At 53.9% G+C, this 22,990-nt stretch overlaps 4 protein-coding genes across 4 annotated transcripts in view; 2 read left to right on the top strand and 2 right to left on the bottom strand.

Annotated features, from left to right (window-relative positions):
* LOC308181526 (M1-specific T cell receptor alpha chain-like) overlaps positions 1-22,990 on the top strand; it is a 401,071-nt gene that overhangs the window by 25,751 nt on the left and 352,330 nt on the right. The window lies entirely within an intron of this gene.
* The window catches only part of LOC308181530 (uncharacterized protein), a 70,060-nt gene that overhangs the window by 4,462 nt on the left and 42,608 nt on the right, over positions 1-22,990 (top strand). The window contains exons 3-4 of the mRNA XM_080564921.1: positions 18,491-18,574; positions 19,526-19,665. Of these exons, the coding sequence (XP_080421047.1) occupies positions 19,617-19,665 (49 nt within the window). The 5' untranslated portion in view covers positions 18,491-18,574; positions 19,526-19,616. The remainder of the gene's footprint in view (positions 1-18,490; positions 18,575-19,525; positions 19,666-22,990) is intronic.
* On the bottom strand, positions 1,580-2,611 carry LOC308181551 (feather keratin Cos2-3-like; the record flags this gene model as incomplete). Its single annotated transcript, XM_080564940.1, has 2 exons — positions 2,282-2,611; positions 1,580-1,906 (listed from the first exon to the last, which is right to left on the bottom strand). The coding sequence occupies exons 1-2, from the start codon at positions 2,378-2,380 to the stop codon at positions 1,580-1,582; spliced, it is 426 nt and encodes a 141-aa protein (XP_080421066.1). The 5' UTR covers positions 2,381-2,611.
* On the bottom strand, positions 9,823-17,556 carry LOC308181536 (feather keratin Cos2-3-like). Its single transcript, XM_080564927.1, has one exon. The coding sequence runs from the start codon at positions 12,103-12,105 to the stop codon at positions 11,509-11,511; it is 597 nt and encodes a 198-aa protein (XP_080421053.1). The 5' UTR covers positions 12,106-17,556; the 3' UTR covers positions 9,823-11,508.

The raw sequence follows: 22,990 nt of genomic DNA, 5'->3' as shown, positions 1-22,990 counted from the left end.
ACCATCTTGGAGAACTTGTACTCCACCACCATTGCTCCCCAAACACTGGAGAATTTCCATGTCATCAGGTGAACCATTTGTGTTTCCAGCTGCCTGCCATAGACATTTTTTCCCCTTCTCCAGGGTATCACTGAGTTTCTCATCTTCACAATGTTGCTCTCCGATTGCCACGCACGAGGCACTGCATAGCACCTCAGTCATGAGAAAGAAACTCATGAGAAACTCATGAGAAAGAAGGAGAACTTCCTGCTCTCCTTCGGAGCATGGGTGCGGAGGGGGTACCAGGAACACCATTGTCCGTTTCTGCTCTGGTGCTGGGCCTCTTCTGAGCCTGGCCTGCAGGGCTATAATGCTGAGCAAGATCCTTGACTGTATCCAAACACTTTCCCTATTCTCTTGTCTTTCACTCACCTGGATATCTGCACCCACAGAATGTCTTTTCTGGAGCATGGTGGGGTTCTGCCACCTACAGGGCCACTGAGTTCCAGGGCCTGATGAAAGTTGACCCAAGCTTGGGGAAGAGAAAGCCGCTTGGGTTCACAGGGACTGGGGGCTCCAGTGTGTGGCCTGATGTGACTGGTAGCAGTACGAACTTGTGGATCCCCTCAGCCCTACACATCTTGGCAACAGCTGAGCCATGCCAGATGCTGTGCTGAAGGATGATGGGGATGCACAGGGAAGCTCTACCTGCTCTCCATGCCCAGACATGATGCCCATGATCAGGTGGTGGAGGAAAGATGAAAGTGGAGTAGAGACAGAGGGCCTTCCCCAAGACAAATAACCATTCCCAGTTTCTGCAGTCCTTTGGGAACATCTTTGTCTGAGCCTCCATTCCCAGCACAGCTCCACCCAAAGCAATAGGAGCTCTCTTCCCCAAGAGCTGGGGCCTCCAATGTCAACAGCACTTGTCTAGGCGGAGACGTCACAAGTCAAGGACTGGTGTCCATTGGCTGTGGAAGAACTAGGGATGTCTTCCTCAGCTTCAACAGACAGTGCCTGAAAGATGAATTGCTGCAGTATGTCCTGCATTCCAGTGCCTAGAGGCATGAGGCAGTGCCCCCAGCCTATTCCCACTAAGGAATGGTTTTCTCCCTTGGTCATCTGTATTCAGAGGAAAAGACCACACAGGGACACACTCAGGGTTGCTGCAAATGTTTATCAAGTCTCAGGAGGGAAATGAGGTGACTCCAAGAGGAGGCCCCGAGATCGTAGCACAGCACGAGCAGACAAAAATCTGTTCGGCTTTTCCAATGGCAGATTTGCAACAGGGCATCAATCTACCTGGCCCACAAGTGGAGAGGGGCTAGCAGGTCACTCCAGGCTGGTTTCTGGGGGGCTCACGGAAAGCAGAGGGCAAGAAAGAAAAGAAAGAACAAGAGTGTGTGGAAAACAGGATAGGTATACATCGGCCATGTTGTCACAGAATCCAGGCTGGCCCCTTCCTGTCTGTCTTTACAGGACAAGTCAGAGATGGTCAGGTCCTCTTAAAAGAACAGCACGAGGTCTGTTCTTCTGTCCATTTTTCTCCGGCAGCATATTCTGAGTTCCTGGGGTCCTGGTCTGTGGCACTCTGGTATCTTTAGCAGGGGCGGCACCTGCTGCCACAGTAGCGGCTGGTAATACAGGAGAGGTCACAGCAGCCAGAGTTGATGGGGACTCCTTCACAGCTGAGGATGCTGCCAACGGCAGCAGAGGTGGAGGATCCCACAGCAGTGTTCTGCGGGAAGGAGCTGAGGATGGGTCCAGGCAGGGTCACCACCACGGGAGAGGGCTCAATGACGATGGTGGAGTTCTGGCACTGCCTGACGCAGGGCTCGTTGCAGCTGCTGGCCAGCGGGGTTGGGCCACAGGGCTGGCATGGCCGGCACTGGTCGTAGCAGGACATGTCTGGGGGCAGGAGGTTCACCTGGTAGAGAGGGCAGGGAGGAAGCAGAACATGGGCGTGCATGAGGAAAAGCCTGTCACCACACCCTGAGGGAACCAAGGCACAGGCAGTGCTGTGAGCTGGAGGCTGTGCAGGGATGTGCCAGGGCTTCTTGGCCTCATCCTTGCAGAGCCCAAAAAGAACCACCAGAGCCTGGCTACACTCTAGGCTCCAGCCCAGGAGCCATCATACTAAAGGCCCAGTCTTCCTCCATGACAAACCTTCTACCCCTTGACTCTCCCACAACCAGCAGCCCCAAGATTTGGCATGGAACACAGCTGATAACAGCTGAGAGGTCCATGGAGTTGAGATCTGCTTTTGGAGAATGAGGGGGAGAAGAAGGGGCTTCACACTCACCTTTTTCCCAAGGAGAAGAAGGCCAGAGAAGTGGATGAGAGAGCACGGAGATGGGCTGGCTTTTATAGTGCGCCTTAGCTGCCCCATGTCCAGAGGCATCCCTTGAAGCAGGGACTATTTTCTGACAAGCTACTCGTGCATGCAAAACATCCCACCTAATGATACGGGATGTGTGTTGCCTTCCTGTGATGCTGCTTTTCATTTCCTGCTTTATGCCCTTTCCCCAGAGAAGGCAACTTCTGAGTGGCAGGTAGGGAGGCCCAAGTATTTCCAGGCAACACACGTCAGTGTGGGCAGAAGACTCAGCTCACGTGCTGGAAGGGTCCAGGAAAGGCAAATGAGGTCATCTTGGGTGACTCCCTAGGGGCTCTTTGGGGCCCTTTTGGCTATAGGTGACCCAGCTCCTGCTTGTGACCCTACCCCTCCTGACACTGCCCGCAGGGAAAACCTGCTGGCCTGTTTTGCCTCCTCCTGCTCTGACCCAGGGATGTCTGAATTGGGGGGCGAGGTTGTGCAGGGCCCTTTCTGGATCCCAAAAGAAAGGCCCAACAGGACATTGTCTGTTTTAGTTAGAAGGAATAAGAACATGAATGTAGACAGAAAGTAAACCTTTCATGTGCAGGTGACCCTGCCTTCTACCAGCATCGGACAGAGCCGGGTGGGTTTTCCCAAGACACACAGTGCAGATCCTGTCCATAGAGAATTCCTTCTTCACTCCCATAACTTCATGCCTTTCATTTATTGTTTTAAAAAATAAATAAAATCGTACACCTCCTCCTTACATGATGCAAGCTTATTTCTGTCATGACACCCACCAATGATCAGTAGGGGCACTCCAGCACTTTCCCTTACCACTGCTACTCAGGCTAACAAATGGGATTCTCAGGCCTTAAGTGCAAGGCCCAAGAAAGCTGACGTTGTCTTGTCAAGAGCCCTGGCTCCAGTGCCTTCTGCAAGGCTCCCAGTCCACCTCCCCTCTCTACCACATCAAACCATGTACTTTGCCCAAATGTTGTCCAGAATCTCTGCTGCACACTGTGTCACGTTCATGCACATGTTCCTCTCTTGTGGGCACTTGCCTGTACTGGGGCTGCCTGGGACAGAGTTAACATTCCCCACAGCAGCCCCTAGAATGCTGTGCTCTGTGCTTGGAGCTAGAACAGCATTGCCATCACACCAGTGTTGGGGCTATAGTGGAGCAGTGCTGGCACAGCATCAAGACTCTCTCCAAGCCCCCCCAAAGCCAGAAGGTAGGGGGTGGGCAAGAGGTGGGGAGGGCACATTATCAGGGCAGCTGACCTAAACCAACCAAAGGGATATTCCATACTGGATGATGTCACACTCAGCAGTGAAGATGTGAAAGGGGAAGGAAAACCAGGGGTGGGCTTATTGAGTCTGTGCTTCCAAAGACATTACTTGCTGATGGGAAGTGGAGAATAATTTTCTCTCAATTTGTTTCCAAAAAGCCTTTGCTCATTGGTTTTTGTTTTTTTCTTCCTTTTTCATATATTTACATTATCCCTATCTCAACTTTTAAGCCCTTTAGCTTAAATCACATCTCTCCCCACATCTTCCTTTCAGCAGGGGGTGTGAGAGAGCTGTGTGGTGGAGTTTAGTTGGCCATCAGTGTGAAACTACAACAGCCTGTGTGCTGGATTTGTGCAAGTGTCTGTGGGTGCAGTTTTGCATGATTCCACGCAGGTGTGCAAGAGAAGGTGTGTGTTTGTGAGAACTGTGTGGCCCCCCTCACAAGAAAATGGGCTGGTCACCTCAGGGCATTCTCCACTGCTCTGTCCATGAGCTCCAGAGAGCAGCCAGGGCAAGAAGGAACCTGAGAACAGCTGAACAATCACAGAACAAACCCAGCCCAGAAGTGCCCACAGCACACATGATGAAATGCGGCCTTCTGTATCTGTAGCCCACTGCCTCCCGACCCTAGGAAGTTCACTGCCAATTTCAGTCCCCAACAAGGATGGGCCCACAACAGTTTGGATCCTTATTTCAATTCTGTAACACAAGATTCAGAGTGTAAGAGCGTGGTGGCAGTCACCCCTCCCTGCCTCTCCAGGCCAGGACACAGCTGCACTCCCCATGGCTAGAGAGTTCAAAAGGATGGTGTTAGCTTTATGTACAGGGAGACAGGCTGAGAAATCCTGCCCTCTTCGAGTAGGCCCAGCCCTACGTAGATCTGCTGCTGGTGCAGTGTTAGTGGTGTCTGGGGTGGGACAGGGGTCCCCATGGGGAAACCAATGCCACACATACTTCTGTGACTCATGGGCCTGGAGCTGAGTCATGCAGGGGCTGAAACCTTGGGCAGAAGTGGCATTGAACCAGAGGAACATGGGTCCTATTTACCCTGAAGGCGGTCAAGGCCTGGAGCAGATTGCCAAAGAGATGCTAGGGGAGCTCCATCCTTGGAAGAGTTCAGACTTTGCCTGGACTTGATCCTGAGCAACCTGATCTGATGAGACCCGCTCTGAACACAGGGTTGGACTACATGTGTGCTGGAGGTGCAGCCTGTGATCCTCTGGAGGGTTTCTCAGATGACCTCTCATTCGGACTGCTCAGGAAGCCCGGGGCAACATGCACAGTCACCACATCTCAGCCTTGGAGGGATGTTGTTGACAAATCACTGTTTCTATTAATTCCCACTGTAACCCTTGATCACATACAGATATCATTCATGACATCAAAAGTGGGTGGAGGGGACAGCACTCATGCACACTGCTGCTCATGTAAAAAGATGCATGAACTCATGGGTGCACTCACAGACACTCCTGGATGCATACTGAAGTATATTTGGGCGCACACAGACAGGTATGTGTGCACACAGCAAAGAAAGCTAATGCTGCTCTCCTGAACTCCAGGGTTCTGATATTACTTTCTCCTGTCTCTGAAGGAACATCCTGGCTTGCTGAGACCCTGCTGTGTTTTTCCTCAGAAGATATCGAGTGGTGAAAGACCATGAATCCTGAGCAGCAACTCCATCTCCTCCTTCCTCCTGCCCCTGGTGTCTTCCCACAGGGGTGAGGGGAAGGTCTACAGAGTGGTTTCTTTTGTTGCTGCTGGGTTTGGCTGAGAGCTGAGAGCTACTGCTCTTCATTCTGGACTCAGCCATCTACCTCTTGATCCAGACTGGGAATACACTCATGATGGTGGAGCCCAACCAGCCCTTGCATCCTTCCCTGTAGTTTGTCTTCGGAAACCTCCCATTCACTGACATGTGCCATGTCTTGGTCAGGATGCCTGTTATGCTTTTAGATGCCTTCTCTGCAGATAGGACAATTTACTTTTCCAGCTGTGTGCTCTCGCTCCTCTGCCTCCACTAGTGGGCCTAAACTGGGATGTCCTCTTCTCACTCATGGCCTATGACCAAGCTGTGTGCATCTACCACCCACTGCAGTACTCCAGTCTGGTGGGAGGCCTGTGGTCTGAGCTCTTGCTCCCTTCCTTGGCACAAGTGGCGCTCACCCTTCGTTTGCCCTGCTCTGGCCCTACACAATCACAGCTTCTTCTGGGATTCGCTATCTCTCATGCAGCTGGCTTCTGCAGAGAGCTTCTGGACTGCTGTGCTGCTTGACTACAACAGCACCACCAGTTTTCCTGTCCTCCTTGAGCTCCTGCAGGGTGCTCCTGGTCTCCCTCTGAATGTAGACATGTGAGGAGACACAAGACACTGTCTGCTCACTCTCACTTGGCTGCACTTGTATCATTCCAGGGGCTACATTCCCTCCTCTATACCCACCCCGTTGACAATGTCTCCCTCAACAAAGTGGTGTCCATCTTCTCCAGGGCTGTGACGCCCCTGCTCCATGCACCAATCTACAGCCTAAGGACCAAAAATGTAAAGGAAGCCATGGGAAGCCTGAGAAACAGAGGGAGGTTGTTTGTTTGTTTCCTCTGCTGTGTTCTCTGTCTCTGCTTTCAGGGCCATGCCCTTTTCTCTACTCTCCAGCAATGGAGGTCTTGGGGAAGCTGCCATCACTGCTTCCACAGCAGCCCTTATTTTCTTTCTTACCTTTCAGCTACTCCCTCCTTGTTTCCTACCCTAGAAGCAGCCCTTCAGCACTTGCGAGGGGGGCAGAGAGAAAGAACAGTAGGAAGCTGGAAAAAACACACAGAGATACAAACCTGACTGACAGATGACGAGGGAGGCAGTGAGGAGACCAAATGTGGGCAGTCACGCCATTTGGGGGGCGTACACGGGGCTGTGGATATGTTTATGCCAGTGAGGTTATCAGATTGGGGACCTTGTCAATTGGGATGCTAAGAAAAGAGGAGGCATTCAACAAGCATACAGAGACTGAGACCAGAGAAAACAAATACAGAGGCAATGACAAGAGACAAACCTCACCATTCACACCAGTTGTCGGCCTATCAAGAAGCCACAGGTGCCACTGCCAGGAAGATCAACCTGGGCCTTGCACCTCCTACAGCTGTGGGCCAGGACACAGGCTGGGATGGGTGCAGGACAGACCTATACAACCCCATGAGGGGACATGCAGGGCAAGGGGAGCCAGGAGGAGCACACCAGGGCAAACAGAGCAGGGTGTAAAAGGGGCTGCTCCATGCACTTGTGTGGCTGGGCCCTGCACCTGAGCACCGCCGTCAGTCCTGTCCTCTTCTGGAATCTTTCCTTACCTCTGCGTAATCTCGCTCTGTCCCATGTGCATGTGTGCTGCAAGGAGAAAGTGCCAGCTGCTGGTGGAGCAGCAGGAGTGGATTTGGCACCAGCTGCTGGAGTCAGACTGGGGGTGAGGCAACTCCTGGCCTCTGCTGTCAGCTGCTGGAGCCAGGGTGTCCCTTGCAGCTCCTGGAGCAGGGAAAGGGGGTCTCTGCCTCCAGGAAAATGCGGCAGGAGCGTTTGGGGTCTCCAAAAGCAGCTAATGGGGGTACCGGCCTGGATTTATCTTCCCCAAATGGAGTGTGCATGTCCCTGTCTGTGTGTCTCACGGGTACGTGCTCAACTTCAATAGCAGTAGAGCCTGGGCCCCTCAGTCTGGGCAGAGACCTATGACTGGCGATGACAGCTCAATGGGCAGCACCTGACAGCAGGGCCCCGGGCAGTTTGGGGTGCTGTCAGGGCGCTGTGTCCCTGGATCTGTTCCTGCTGCTGGCTTCCCGCACCTGCGACAGTGCCGGCCACAGCCAGGAAACCAGCGCACCACAGTGCCAAGCTCCCAGGCCCAGACGGACCTAACCCGTTGCCCTCCACCTGCCCTCTTCCTGGGGATGCTTCAGGCAGGCAGCTGCTTTCTCCTCTCCCTCTTCTCTCCTCTCTCCCTCCTCATCTCCTACCCCGTTCACTCCCCTCTTCTCCCCTTCCCCCTCGCAAAGGAGATGCCTTAGCAGACGGGCAGCTGCTGTCTCCGCTCCCTCTCCCCCTCCCCCTCCCTTCCCCTCCCCTCTCCTCTCCCGTGCCGAAGGAGCTGCCTCAGCCTTTCCCCGCACTCGCCTCCGCGTCCCGGGCTGGGCTGCAGGACGGGCAGAGCCCCGCTGGCAGCAGCCCAAGCCCTGCCCGCCCCCAGGCGCCCAGCACTCGCAGCCCGGGCCAGCCCCCGAGCGGCCCCGGGGCGGAGCTGGCGGCGCCGGGCGGCGGCGGCGGGGAGGAGGCGCCGCGGGCGGAGCAGAGCCGGGGCTGGCGGGGGCAGCGCGGCGCGGGCGGCGGAGCGGCGGGATGCGGCAGGGCCGGGCCGCAGGGCTGGCGGGGCTGGCCGCGGTGCTCCTGGGTGCGCGGGGCTGCCGGCGGCGGGGCCGGGACGGGGGCTGCGGGGGGCCGGGGCTGCCCTCGCTGCTGGCCCGCCGGCTTCTCACGGACCTCGCTCCCCTCTGTCCTCCCTCTGCAGCCGTCCCGTCTGCCTCCAGCGAGCTCAGCCGGCCGTTCCCTCCCACCTTGCCTTGCTCCCTGCCTTCCTCCTCTCCTTTCGGCACACCCCCACTCATTCCTGCCTGCTTCCCTTCTCCTCCTGGCCCGGCTCGGACCCTCCTTCCAAACAGCCCTGCTCCGACCTGGTCCCCAAATAACCATTCCCGGAGAAATGCCTTTGTGTGCTTTCTTCTGAGAAAATGCTCCCATCAGCTGTCAACCGTTTTCGTCTTCCCTCCCCCCACATGACAATTTCAGTAGCAGAAAAGCCCTTTTCTGAGTTTTCTCCTCCTTTTCTTCTTGGCAGTGGCTACAGGCAGAGCCCAGGTGCAGCAGGAGCCGTGGGCAGAGACCAGGGATGGCACCGGCATCAACATCACCTGCTCACACCCCAACATCCAAACCGGCGAGTACATCCAGTGGTACCGTCAGCTCCCGGGCCGAGGACCCGCATTGCTCGTGAGCAGTCCCAAGGACTCCAGACCAGTGTCAGACCCGGAGGGGTGGCTGTGGGTGGCAGCAGACCGCCGGTCCAGCGCCCTGTGGCTCGCCCAGCCCCGGCTTCGGGACGCGGCGGTGTATTACTGCGCCCTGAGAGCCACGGGGAGAGGAGCCGGGGCTGCGGCCGGGCAGGAACCGTGGCGGGCGGGGCCGGGCGTGTGTGGCGGGGGCGAGGCAGGGGCACAGCCCCCAGGGGGCGCTGCCGCTCCGCCCGCCGGGACCACCTCGCCCCGCAGCCCCGGGGGTTCCCCCGCCAGCCCGGCCCCTCCAAGGCACTCCAGTTCTGCTGAAAGGGTCTGGAGCCTGGGTGCAGATGAACGGAGATGGCACCAGCCTGGCAGAGATGTGTCCAGGGAAGAGGCACCGAAACACAACTCCTTTCTCCTGAGTCCTCCTTTTCCTCACGCTGCAACAATCACCCTCTGGTACTGCCAACTTCAGGCCCCAGCAAGGACCGTGTCAGGACAGTTTGGGTCCTTGGTTTAATTCAAGGTAACAATGTTTGGAGTGCCTCAGCGTGGCTGTCCATCGAACACCTTGGGATGTATAGGAGAAGCAGACTGCTGTGAGGCTCCTGATAGTGCCTGTCAGTGAGGGATTTCCACCCCTGGACACTGCCAGGTCCTCCTGGGAGTCAGTGCCGGAGCCAGGCCCATCTCCTCACACCTGTCTATAAAGGCCTGCCAGCATTGTCTCAGAAATGCATCGCAGAGGGCACAGATTCCCATCCAGCCCACGTCAGGCTGGTTCTCCTGAAGGCAAAGGGGTAGCTCCACATGAGGAATTTCACAGCAAAGGGGTTTGCTCAGCTTAGTGGGTGTCTCATCCAAGCTAAGCTGCCTTGTGCAAACACAGAAGCAGAATCCACCCACAGTTTTATCCATTTGCCAACGACACACCAAGAACTTCACCCAAGGTTGACATACTGTCTCCTGGGGCATTGAAGGTAGGCAATAAACAGTAGGGCAATTAAGAAACCAATGTCTCCAGGATCTACCAGTCCTGTATTGAGTTGTAACACAGGCCAAGCCCTTCCAGGGCAATGGGCCATCCAACAAACCAGAAATGTTTCTCAGAGCTCTGCCTGGGTCTCTTTCCTGTGGTCTACCCCACACCTTAGCCCTGGCAGTGCCATTCCTTCACCTGGGCTAAACTGGTTACGTTCTCTTGCAGCTGTGGCTGGTTCCATTCCTCTGACACCAGGAAAGACAAAGGGTCCACCCCAGCACACCTTTGGCTCTTCTCTCTTGCCTGCATGGTTGATTCCTAATGGACATGACAAGGCTGTACCAAGCAGGGCCATACGTGGATCTCTAAGGAAACAGCTCTGTAATCGAGCAGGGACAGTGTGCCCTGCTGATGGGAGCTGTTACAGAGGTAACCAGGCTCTAATGAGAAGCTGCAGACATCAGGGGGCTGCAAAGCACTGACAGGAAAGATGTCTGCCAGCAGTCGAACGGGGCCTGGAAACAATGGGCATCCTTGAAGTGCAGCTGGGCACCAGAGCGCTGCAAACATCCTGAAGATAGCCTCTACATAACCAAAGGAAGAAACAGAGAAACAACCTTCTGCCTGAGCGGGAGCAAAACAAACGGTCAGGAAAAGTGGAAACGAGCGTGAGGAAGTCCCTGTGAGTGCAGGTCCTGGGCCTGAGGAAAGCTGCTGCATGCCTGGGGGCAAGTGGGCAGCACAGAGCAGCGTGGAGGCATGCAAACTGCTTGCTGTCTTTGCACTGAGCCAGCCCATGGGGGTGCAGGGTCCTCAGGGACTGGAGATTGCCGTGTATGGTCCATTACGGCTAACACCAATGCTGACTTGTGAAGGGGGTCGGCCCTGCATGTGTGCCACCACCTGGGCCCTGCCAAGTGCTGTGCCGGGGGCAGTTGGGCCTCATGTTCCTGCCGCACATGCCCATGTGTGCTGGCCATAGCCCTGAGGTGGGGCAAAAGAGGGGAGATGAAGGTGGAGTAGAAGCGGTGGGGCATCCCTGCACTTATTCCACCCATTCCCCACATCTGCCATCCGTCTTCTGTCCCCACCTGCTAACCCCGCACAGCACTGTCCTGAGCAAGAGGAAGCCCGTTCCTAAGAGCCTGCAGGGTGCCCAGCCTCCACAGCCTCCCACAGACTCGTAGCTTTTCCCGTGAGGACAGCACAGGTTGTGCTCTCTGTTTGCAGGACAGGGGGAGCTGTGGGCAGAGACGCTGCAAGGCAAGAGTAGATTGCCCCTTGCTCTGTGAAAGCCAGGGATGTCTTCTGAAGCTGCAAGGGGCAGTGCCTAAGAGAGGACTCTCTGCAGCGTGTCGCAACCTCCCATTCTTCTGGGAGTGGGGAAGAGGCTACTTAAACACCCATCTTGTACCCAGCAAGGGCAAAACCATTCTCCCTGGGCAGCTCAGGAGGGCATACACGGAGGGAAAATAACATGTACTGCCAAGGCTGGGATGCAGAAATCTTTAATTAGTGTACAGAGGAAAAGCAGGTCACTCTGAGCAGAGGCCCTTCAGTGCAGGCATCACCAGGGCCTACCAAGAGACAGCGTCCCTTGCCCATGGCGCAGATCATGCAGGGCATGTGTCTGCTATTACCGCAGTGGGAGGGCGGTCTCTGAGGAGCCCCACAGCCCAAGGGAGGAGAAGAACACAAAGAAAAGGGAGAGAAGGAGGTAGGTGGAGGGATAGAAGGAGAGACATGGGCCATGTTTTCAGAAATCTCAGGGTAGCCTCTGGTCTGGCTCCTGCCAATGTTACCTCCTCTGGTGAGGAAGGTCAGTCATTCTGCAAGCAATGGCCTGAAGATTCCTCCTTCTATTGTCCAGCACCATGGTCGTGCTGGAACCCCAGGGCCATGGCCAGTGGCTTTAGCAGGGCAGGCACCTTCTGCCACAGTAGCGGCTGGAAATGCCCGAGAGGTCACAGCAGCCAGAGGTGATGGGGACTCCGTCACAGCTGAGGATGCTGCCAACGGCAGCAGAGGTGGAGGATCCCACAACGGTGTTCTGCGGGAAGGAGCTGAGGATGGGTCCGGGCAGGGTCACCACCACAGGAGAGGGCTCAATGACGACGGTGGAGTTCTGGCACTGCCTGACGCAGGGCTCGTTGCAGCTGCTGGCCAGTGGGGTCGGGCCACAGGGCCGGCATGGCAGGCACTGGTTGTAGCAGGACATGTCTTGGGGCTGGAGATGCACCTGGGAGAGAGGGCAGAGAGGAAGCAGAGCGCGTGGGTAGGTGAGGAGCAGCCCTGTTACCCAAAACAAAGGAGCCAAGACAACTGCTGAGGGTGGATGTGGAGGCTGTGCCAGGAGGCTCATGGTCTTCATCGCTTTGTCCTGACAGGGCCCTCCAAAGAGCAGCCTGAACCAATGAGACAATCCCGTAGCGCGTAATCCAAAAAGCTGCCTCAGCACCATGTCCCAGCCTCTCTCTACACAGAATGTCTCCCTCCACCCCTCTCCCATGGCAAAGAACTCCAAGACCCAGCATAGCACTGAACCACCATCAGATGTGATGTCTATTGATGCAAGATCCCTTCTAGTTCAGAAGAGGAGGAGAGAGGGCTTCAGACTCACCTGGTTCCCAAGGAGGATGAGGTGAGAGAATTGGATGAGAGAGCAGGGAGCTGGGCTGCCTTTTATACTGGTACTTCATTGCTGCAGGCCCAGGGGCACCCTTGGCAGAGGTAACAATTTTCTGACAAGCTCATCTTGAATGCAAACCATTCCAACAAATGTTATGGTCTGTGTGTTGGTTTCCTGCACTGCTGCCTTTTCATTTCCAGATCTAGGCCATGGCCATTCCACAGCAATGGTTTCTTTAGATTGCTGGGATGAAATGTCCAAGGATTTCTAGGGCAGGAATGCATCAGTGAGGGCAGAAGACTCACCGGAAGTGCTGGACGGGTCCCCTCTGATCATCTTCATGGCTCTCCTCTGGACCCACTCTAACAGGTCTATATCTTTCTCATGCTGGGGGCCCCAAAGCTGAACACAGCACTCCAGGTGGGGTCTCAGTGAAGCAGAGCAGAGATAAGCTCTCTAATCTAATTAGAGCAGATTGAGCTCTCCTAACTTACTCATCAGACAATTTCTCTGTATTCTTTCCAGGTTACCTGTCCTTGCTCCCACCCTCTATGGCCTTCTCTGTCATGTTTGAGTTTAGCCAGTTGCTCCATGTTCATCCACGCAGGTCTCCTGGCATTTTGCCTCACTCTGTCTTTGTTGGGATGCATCGCTCCTGAGCTTGGAGGAGGTGATCCTTGAATATTAACCAGCCTTCTTGGGCCCATCTCCCCTTCACAGCTTTGTATCATGGTACACTGCCAAGCAGATGTCTGAGCAGGCCAAAGTCTGCTCTCCAGAAGTCCAGTGCATGAAGTCTGTTGTGCTTCCTCCTCGCTGTGCTCAGGATCATCAATTCCACTATTTCACAGTCACTGCAGCCAAGGCTGCCCTTGAGCTTCACATTCCCACCAGCCCCAGCTGCTATGAGAACAAGGTCCAGAATATAGCACCTCTCCTCATAGGCTCACCTTGTGCAGTCACCTGAGGGCCTGCTTGCTTGTGTTCACACATCTGCTCTTGTCTTGTGACAACCTGTGTGCAGCTGGCTCTGTGTGAACGCATGTGGGTGCACAGATTTGTGCATGGCTCCATGCAGCTATAGATGAGCACGTGCGTGTGTCCTTGTTTCCCCTTTATCTCGAGGGAATGTGCACAGTGACAGCACTCTCCCCTGCTCTGTGCATGAGTCCTGAAGGGGAGCAGGTTCCCAGGGTCAGAAGGAGCCTGAGAGCCGCTGAACGGAGATGGCACCAGCCTGGCAGAGATGTGTCCAGGGAAGAGGCACTGAAACACAGCTCCTTTCTCCTGAGCCCTCCTTTTCCTCACGCTGCAACAATCACCCTCTGGTACTGCCAACTTCAGGCCCCAACAAGGACCGTATCAGGACAGTTTGGGTCCTTGGTTTAATTCAGGGTAACAATGTTTGGAGTGCCTCAGCGAGGCTGTCCATCGATGACCTTGGGATGTATAGGAGAAGCAGACTGCTGTGAGGCTCCTGATAGTGCCTGTCAGTGAGGGATTTCCACCCCTGGACACTGCCAGGTCCTCCTGGGAGTCAGTGCCGGAGCCAGGCCCATCTCCTCACACCTGTCTATAAAGACCTGCCAGCATTGTCTCAGAAATGCATCGCAGAGGGCACAGATTCCCATCCAGCCCACGTCAGGCTGGTTCTCCTGACGGCACAGGGGCAGCTGTCGCTCCTCCCTGTGTGGGATTTCACAGCAAAGGGATCACACAGTGCCAAGAGTAAACTGATCCCCCCCTTGTGCCAGACAAATGCTAAGCATTTGGAGTGCTTCAGCATGGCTGACCATCAAACACCATGTTCATAGTTCCTGGGAGCCCTTCCAAGGGGCCCTGACCAGCAGCTTTGGCATGCAGGGCACCTTCTGCCTGAGTAGCAGCTGGCAATGCCAGAGACATCCAGTCCTGCTGAATGCTTTCATTAAGGCCAAGAGCAGTCGGAAGGAGGGCACCCTTGGCCAGTTTGTGCATGGTCCCCAACCGGGGCACACAGGTGGTGACAGCGTAGGTCACAAGGGGGCTTCGGAGAATGCAGGAAGGCTGGAGAGGGGGGCTGACCAGAGCCTCAGGATGGTGCAAAGGAGCAAAGAAAAGGATTTTCCTCTTGGGCAGGAAGCACCCCCAGAGTAATGCGGGGTGGGGGCTGGCTGCCGAGGAAGCAGAGCCTCAGGAAAGGGTTTTGGGTGCAGGAGGCACCCAGCCACACACGAGCCAGCAGCGCGCCCTTGCAGCAAAGGCAGCCAACGGCCTGCGGAGCTGGGGGGGTCAGGGGGTGCCCCGCAGTGCGTGGGGCCGGGCAGGTGGGGCGGGGGCGAGGCGGGGGCACAGCCACAGCCGGAGCCACGTGGGGGCGCTGCCGGTGCTTGGAAGTCCCCTTGCAGGGCCCGGAGTTAAACAGCACGGGCCCGAGGGAGCATCGGAACAGCCACGCTGGGTTTCCTCCGTTTTCTGCAGTGGTCTCGTTTCAGGAGCTTGTTGTACAGGCTTTGTCCCAAGCCCAAATCCAGCACCTCTGGCGCTGAGATGACGTCCTGGCAATGCCACAAATGTCTGTGCTGGACACTGCCTCTAGTGACACCTTTTGGAACCTTGGATCTTGCCAAAGGACTGAGGCGTTGAGGAGTTTGCTGCACTAGTCAGCGCCGTTGAAGGTGTGCCCTTGGAGCAGGATTCACTCCTGTCTGTGTGTGCAGAGGTGCTGACTGCTGAGCAGAGGGCTGTGGTGGGGCGTCCTTCCCTGCCAGAGGGAGAGTGTACCTCTCCTGAGGGGGTTGGGTGGAGGACGGGGAGGCAATCCCATCTCCATTGACAGCAGAGCTGGGTGCAGGCCTCTGTGTCTGGCCGGGTTCTGGATGGCAGCGGGAAACCACTGGGGACACTTGCCCCTTGCTGGGGCTGCCCACCTGCCAGAAGGGGCAAAAAGAGGGAAGCACACAGTGGCCATGTTGGTGTCCTTTTGCCTTAACCACTGACCAAGTGAAATGTCCTAGCCTTCACAGGCCTGCAGCTGTGAGCTAACGGCACAAGTGTGAAGCTCGCGGTGCTGGAGAACCTGTGACTAGCAATGGGGAACCTGGGTCACAGCAAAGATTGGCTGGATTCCTTTCTGACTGCTTTAACCACTGGCCCATCCCTCTCTTGAGAGCCTTGCTGTGGCAGAGGTGTGCCCCAAGGAGCAGCAGGGGGAGAGCTTTGCTCCGCCCTCTGTGCTGAGGTTCAGAGGCTGCTTTGAGCTGGCAGAGGGGGAAGTGAACTCGCAAGCTTGAGCTCCCTCTTTCCGGGCACTCCGTGGGCACCCTGTGAAGGCGAGAGCGTGACATGGTCCTGCTTTTTCTGGCAGCCTTGATGGCACTGTCAGACTTTGGTGAGATGTGACTTTCAGGAGGGCAAGCTAGGGGCAAGATGGCATCCCATCGTTTCCGGAGGGGGGAAATTGGAGTCCTGCCTCCCTGGAAGAACTGCAAGTGTTTTCTGTAGGGAGAGCAGGGGCTGCAGACCAGTACAGGAGATGGTCTGAAAGATGTCAGGGGCAACGAGTGTACAGGGATGAATAAGCATCTGCATTTTTCCTTTGCAGATGCCTAGCGTTCTTACATGCATTGTTGATAGGTATGTATGGACTCAAAGCCTGGTGAGGTACTGCTAAAAAGTCGGTAAGCTGACAGACTTGGGTAAGGGAATTAAACAGCATCTGCAGAAAGAAGAGTGCATGTGTACTTAGCTCAGCATTTTACAGCCCCTGAAAAGGGAGATGGAGAGAGGAGACAGTGAGCAAGTTGGTGAAATGAGAGACACAGGAGAGAAAGGGGGAGAACAGACACACCTTCAAGCAGTGCTGAAATGCTGTTCTGGCTTTGCAGGTCATGCACAGAAGGACTCTGTGCTGCAGTTTGCACAAGAAACCACCATCCAGGTGGGACACAATGCAACTCTGCACTGCAATTTCTCCACCAGCAGCTCTACTTTCTACATCTTCTGGTATCAGCAGCGCCCGACCCAGTCCCCTCAGTTCTTGCTGCAGGTGAGCAAGTTCAAGCCTCATGTGCATTCCGGGAGGATCTCCTCTGTGCTCTCCGTGGAGAACTCCCAGGTGCTTCTCCACGTGCAAGATGCCAAGCTCCAGGACAGCGCTGTCTACCTGTGTGCGCTGAAACCACACTGGTGCCTGCAGCATGCAGCTTTATACAGGAAGGTGCGGGTGCTGTGAGGAGCAGCTCCCTCTCATCACAGTTTGCATGGAGCTCTGAGCTGAGCCTGCCCAACAAGGACACGTGGGGCTTGTGGTGAGCCAGGTGTGAGTGGCAGCCCCTGCTCCTGATGCCTGGCAGTGTGGTTAGCATAACCAACAGTAAGGCAAATATCCATAATGTGGAAGGGGGCTGTTAAGGTGCACCCCTGCCCCCTTGTCTCTCCCTCTCACTGGCCCCAGCATGTGGAGACACCCACCATTGTGGTGAGAAAGGGCATTAGTGTTATCACTCTAGTAATTCAACTAGTAATTTATTTGTAGTAATCTTTAGGATTTTGTAGTAATTTTTAGTATTTCTAGTAATTTCTTATGTAATAATAAATCTCTAGTTATAACCACAACCTGTGGCCAGTCCTCCTTCTGCCAAGGATCCCTAAAGAACCTGCCAGTGCTCTGTAGTGTTGGGAGACAGACCTGGGTGTAGTCAGCAGGATCCTTGTGTTAGAATAAGGAATGGTTCCCTTGATAAATGGGCCACACTGTGGAAGGGTTTTCTTGGAAATGGATGGCAAGATGCAAAGCAGGAGTGGCTAAGGTCAATACACCACAATCCAAATGCCTCAGGGAATGAATTTAATAAATGGAAGGATGCGTGTATGGTAAGGAAAGACAAAAGGAAGGAAGGAGTGTGCTGGTTGTTAGCTGCAACGTGGAAAATTGAGAAGGAATGGGCTGGAAGTTTAGAGGAAGAAAACAGAAGGTTGAAAAGGGAATTATCAGCCAAAGATGCAGATGTTTTGGCTGTTGCAGAACAGTGCTTAGACGAAGTCGAGGACTTTTCAGCTTCTCACGCTACCCTCCACCAAGGAGGCTGGAGGTGCAGGTGAAGGTGGGAGGAGACACAACCAGGTAAAAAGTCCAGATTTCTTACCCGGTGTACTATGAGCCAATCCACACACAAGGTCAAGAGATTGTTTATTTCAGAATAGTGCAAGTCTGGGTACCTGGTGGTTTCCCACAAACCTGGCAGTCCTTAAGACTTTTTGTTCAGCTTTCATAAAACCCGTTCTCAATATATTTGCTTGTTTGTACAATCCCCACCCCTCCAAATGGTTACATGATTAGCATAGTGCTGCCATGACAGAATCATTCTGCGCATCCTCAGAGATGAGGGGTCCTTTGTTGGGCCAGGGTCTCACAGTATAGGGGCGTGATTTTTACTCTTGTAATTAGGATAGCACACGGTGAGTTCACATTAGAATACTCCTAATCTTTGTTTTTCAGCTGTCTATTCATATTGCGTTGCTAGTTGATATATTTAAGAGCCAAATGAAGCCGAACTCTTCTTGAACAAGTAAAAGAACACAAGGCAATGCGCACAGTCTGGAACATGAAAAATTCGAACTAGAAATTGTGACTTTGATTGCTTTTCTTGAGGGTGGATTGTGAATGTAGATGGATGCCAGCAAGAGTGGCCTTCCAGTACTGATTAAAATACCATTAGCTGGAGGAAACACAAGAAAGAAAAAGGGAATAGCATAGGCAAAGGAGGGGACATCGCCAGGGCAGCTGACCTAAACCAACCAAAGGGATATTCCATACCATGTGATGTCACACTCAACAATAAAAGTTGGGAAAGGGGAAGGAAAGGGGGGAGCTCTCATCATGAAGACATCTGTCCTCCCAAATGACTGCTATGAGTATTGAGGCCCTGCTTCCCAGGAGATGGCCAGACATCACTTTTTGAGGGGAAGTAGAGAATAATTTTCTTTTCACTCTGTGCTTCTGTGCGGCCCTTGCTTATTTTTCTCTCTTACTTTTCCCTTATATCAAATTTCTTTCTTCTCCCCTAGTTCTTCTGAGCAGGGGGAGCGAGGGAGTGGTTGCGGTGGAGTTTACCAAAGGAACATAAGACAGACCACTTGTCAGGGCAAGGCACATGCTGCAGATCCTGCTCCTGCCGAGATTCACTGGCATTGTTATCTTTGGAGATTTTCTGGGATTTTGTGTAATTCTTCTTAGAAATGGACAACTCTATTCATCAAACAACATGTTGCTTCACTCCTACAGACTTGCCACATGCTCACTGCCACGTGCCAAAGGATGTGGACAGCACAGCTCTGTACAGCCCAGCAGAGCTCTGTGGCTACTCAGGTGAGCTGCCATGCAGATCCCAAGCTTCTCCATGAACAATCTCCTTCTGTATCAGGACTCCACAGGCAGTGAAGAGGATTCACTGCTTCGTGCGGTAAATTTTTTTTGAGAGAGGGAGAAAAGTTCACACTGCCTGGGGGGTATAAAAGGAACAGTTGGGGTCTGCAGGGCTTGGAGTGTCATTCCTTTGGGTGTCTGAGAGCTCCACGTTTGAGGTGTGCTGAGGGAGGTATGGGGGAAGACAACACAACTAGCCAGGTGCTGCCAAGCCAGACAAGGTGTTAGGGGTGGTGATAGAGGGGGCCCAAGCATCAGGGAAGCAGACTGCCAGGGATGTGGCCGTGGGTGGGTGCCCGCTGTGGCCCACCAGTGTGAGTGCACGTGACCCACTGAACCCACATCCTTTTCCCTGATGACTCCCAACCCCTTACCCTATGGAACAGGTTGTCCTTGTCCCCTCTGGGCTTTTCGCATCCCATACCCCACTGGAGCCCCGTTCCTCTTGCAAAAGCTACGTTATCCCACCAGAACAGGACACAGCCAGAAACCCTGGGCTGCTGCGTAGCATGGTTCCTCCCTTCTTTCTGGGGATGTGGGAGAGAAATCGAGGTGTCTTCTCCTCACACAGGAAATAGGAACATCCCCATGCACCTGAGGGCCCCAGGGTAAAAAGAACAAGCTCAGTGGCAAAGACTGCCCTGACATCAGCCATGGCCAAACAGTGTGCGTGCAGAAGAGAAGGCAGTTGTAGCTGGGGAGGTGAGGACCCCTCTGGGAGAGGAGATGAGAGCAGCCCCTTCCCATGATGTGGCCCCCAGAGTTCCCAGGACCCCTGACTGTGACAATCCTCAATGGTTGCTCCTGCTGGAGGAGGGAGAAACCCCAGGGGGCATTTTGGGCACAGTCAGACCAGAACATTTCTCGTCACTGAATCTCCCCTTGTTCCCCCAGCAGAGTCATTTCCGGCAGCTCTGTTCTCTCGGGGCTGGGAGGTGCTTTTCTGACTCTCTCTCCCTCAGCAAACAGGAGGGTCGGTCTCAGCATGCACCGCGGGTATCTCGTCCTCACTGCCTTCCTGGGGCAACTGCTGGGTAAGTGCTGGCTTTTAATCAAGACATAAATCTTCTTTCCCCAGGAAGCCCTCATCAGCCTTACCATGTTTATGTGGGGACCAACTCTTGAATCACAGGGAAAATGTTGGTAAATGTTGGCTCCCGTTTCTGCTTCTTGGACCGGTTCCTTCTAGATGCTGTTATTCTTCAAAATGAGAAGAAAATGCAGGGAGGATAGACCTGAGGCGCGTCTCCTGTTTTTCTTGTACTTTCTGTCCTTTTATTTCTGTCTATCTCTTCTGGTCCACCTACTGTCACCAGAGAAGATTTCATCAGTCTCTGCAGTCCCTCATTTCTCCCTTTCTTGTAGAAACAGCTGGATTGTGTCCAAGTGGATACAGGAACAGTAAAGCTCTCCTCCCATGGACATTACCAGGGTGTCCAGTCTGTCTTCTGCTTGATGTGTTCCTGCCATGGCCTCCAATGTCCTCCTGCTTGTCAGCACAGCCAGGGCTCCCTCTTGCCACCACTCACCTCAGCTTTGTTTATATTGGTGGGACTTGGAGGCCCCTGAGATGAGAGGGATGAGGAAGCAGGTTGAACCTTTTCCCAGTAGCTGCATGGGCGCCTCAACCTGCTGGAGGATGCTGGACCCAGCACACAAAGCCAGGCATGACAGGCTGTGCCCTGGTCCTCTGGGCAGAAGGAGAGCAGGCAGGAGGAGCAGGCACACAGCACAGCTCTCCTCAGGGTCCGCTCTGGCCAGGGAGCTCTGAGCTCTGCCCCCAAACCACCTTGCTGTGCCCAGGCCTCAGGACCCTTCAGCCCAGTAAAGGACAGGGAGACTTATCTCCCACAGGTCTGAATTCACTCCTGTTTGGCTGCCTGAAGATTTCCCCACAGAGCTGCTGACCTTCTCTTTCTTCCAGGAACCATGGGGCAGGTGTCCGTCACCCAGGAAGAAGGACAAGTCACCGTGGAGCAGGGAAACACCTTCCAGACCAATTGCACATACCAGAGCTCCAACTTTCAGAGCTTATTGTGGTACCAGCAGAAGAAGGGACAAAGCCCTCAGCTGATTTCTAATCAAGCAATAGCAGGCACCAAGCAGTACGTCCGTTTCACCACAGAGCTGAACACTGATGGGAAATACAGTGTTCTGCGGCTGAAGGGAGTTGAGCTCTCTGACAGCGCCTTGTACCTCTGTGCTGTGAGTGACACCCTGGTGCAGGGAGCTGCCCTGGCTGAGCAACAACCCCGGATGGGGAGGGGATGTGTGTGTGCAAGGCGGAGCTCTGGGATGGGGCCCTCAGCTCTCCCCTGGCTGCACTGCTTCCCCTGTTCACTCCAAGATCTGACAGCCATATTCTCTTTCTCAAACGGGATGGTGTCTGTGGCTGAGCAGAGAGGGCTGACCCCGACTGGCTGACCTGGACCGCAGGGCTCTACTTTCCCCTCTTCCCAGTCTGACAGAATAGGGCAGAGCCTGCTGGGAAATAAGACTCCCCTAGGGGCTGGCTCTCAGCCCCTCAGCCCCAGGGTGAGTAAATTCCTGCCAGCCCATGTTAAAGCAGCTTGCTTGGAGCCCTGGCCAGCCCAGCCCAGAGACCCCTAGAAGTAGTTCTGACAGAGATTTGCAGGGTTCTTCTCTCTCTTCAATGAGTCAGTCAATAAACTGGATTTGCATCCCAGCCACCAGGTTACCTCCAGACCTTCAGCCAGTTCATGTCCAAAGCCTGTGCCTAAGGGACAGAACAAATAGAGCAGCCCTTAGTGCCAAAGGCCCAAGAGCTCTCCATGTTCATCACAGTAAGCAATCAGAGCAAGAGATAAATGAAGACCTACAGCCCACTGAGTTCGTTGACGTCTCCTCAGGGGAGCTGGAGGCATGTGTGATCATCCTCAGCCCCTGCACAGGGAGCAGTGTCATAATGACCAGCTCCTGCGGCAGTGGGGGATTGCATGTCTGGGACAAGCTGGGTGTCCTGCAGGCTGCAAATGCCGAGACCAGGCAGGAGAAACGAGGCTGTGCTGGTGAAGCTTCCTCTGTCTCACAAAGCATGCTGAATGTGGTGTTTTGATGTCCTCAGACTTGAGGAAACTCTTTTGTCTGCTTGCAAGAGCAAGAATTGAAGCAACCCGGAGAAAGAAAAGCTTGGCCGAGGCAGCTCCCAGCAGGGGGCAGCCATGGGCCCTCTTTCCTCTGTGCTCTCGGGGAAGGCAGCACCAGCCTCAGCCTTGTCTCAGCAGGGGTCTGATCTACCCCCGGGATCATTGCCCCAAGGATTCTCTGGAGACATTGAACACCTCTGCAGGAACAATGCCTTCCCTCCTGTTCTTGTCTGGGAACATGGCTGGGGCTGATCAAACAGCTGTTAAATTCCAGGTTTAGAATCGGAATGATGCAATTAATATTGGAATAAAAATGTTCCACTAAGGAAAACATTTAAAACTTCTTTCTCATCATCTTCTTCTGAGCTTTCCGTGAACCTGTTCAGAAAAAGCTGAACTGGGAAATGTAGAGAATAAAAATACTTCTAAAATTTCATTTATTTCTTGTTTCTTTTGCAATATCCTGACGCTTAATTTCTCTTCACTTTGATTGAAAAAAAAATCACTGGGTTGACACTGATGATAGTGTATAGCAGTATTTCTGTTGTCTGGCTGGAACTTCTATGATTTGGTAGCTTCTTTTACGCAGAAAATTATTGAATGTAATACTGCACTGTGGGACACAAAGAAATCTTCCACTAGCAATGAAAAAAAAATATTAAAATTTCTTTTCAAAGATGAAATAAAAAAAATAAAACATTAATATTTCTAATGAAAGACTGTAATTTGTAGCTCACTTCCAGGAGGGTCATGAAGTGAAGAGTGGGTGGGTGGATGCCTGGAGAAGGATGGACAGCTGTTTGTATGGCTGTCTCTACGGAAGTAGAGTGTAAGGGAGAGAGGGCAGATGAAGGGAAAATGAGAGATCAAGAGAGGCCATGAGAGGCAAGGAAAAGGCTTTTTGTTGATGTTTTCTGCTGCTCTTATTACAACATGAAACCTCAGTCTGACATCATCCCCTTCTGAAACCTTAGAGCCATGGCAAAGGAGAACAGGACCTTTGGGGCTGAATTCATTCTTCTGAGCTTAACAGACCATCCCGGCTGGCACATCATCCTCTTTGTCATTACCTTCTCCTCATCTCTCTGAAGGCTATGGGGAATGGCCCCCCTTTGTCACTGTGGGGAGTGACCAGCCCCTGAGTAGCCCAATGCACTTTTTCCTCAGCCCACTCACCTTCTTGGAGAACTTGTACTCCACCACCATTGCTCCCCAAACACTGTAGACTTTCCATATCATCAGGTGAACCATT

Source organism: Anser brachyrhynchus (assembly GCF_964034855.1).
Source record: "Anser brachyrhynchus genome assembly, chromosome: 22".
Classification (NCBI taxonomy): domain Eukaryota; kingdom Metazoa; phylum Chordata; class Aves; order Anseriformes; family Anatidae; genus Anser; species Anser brachyrhynchus.
The sequence above is the reverse complement of the archived record's forward strand: the minus strand, read 5'-3'. Positions and strand labels throughout refer to the sequence as shown.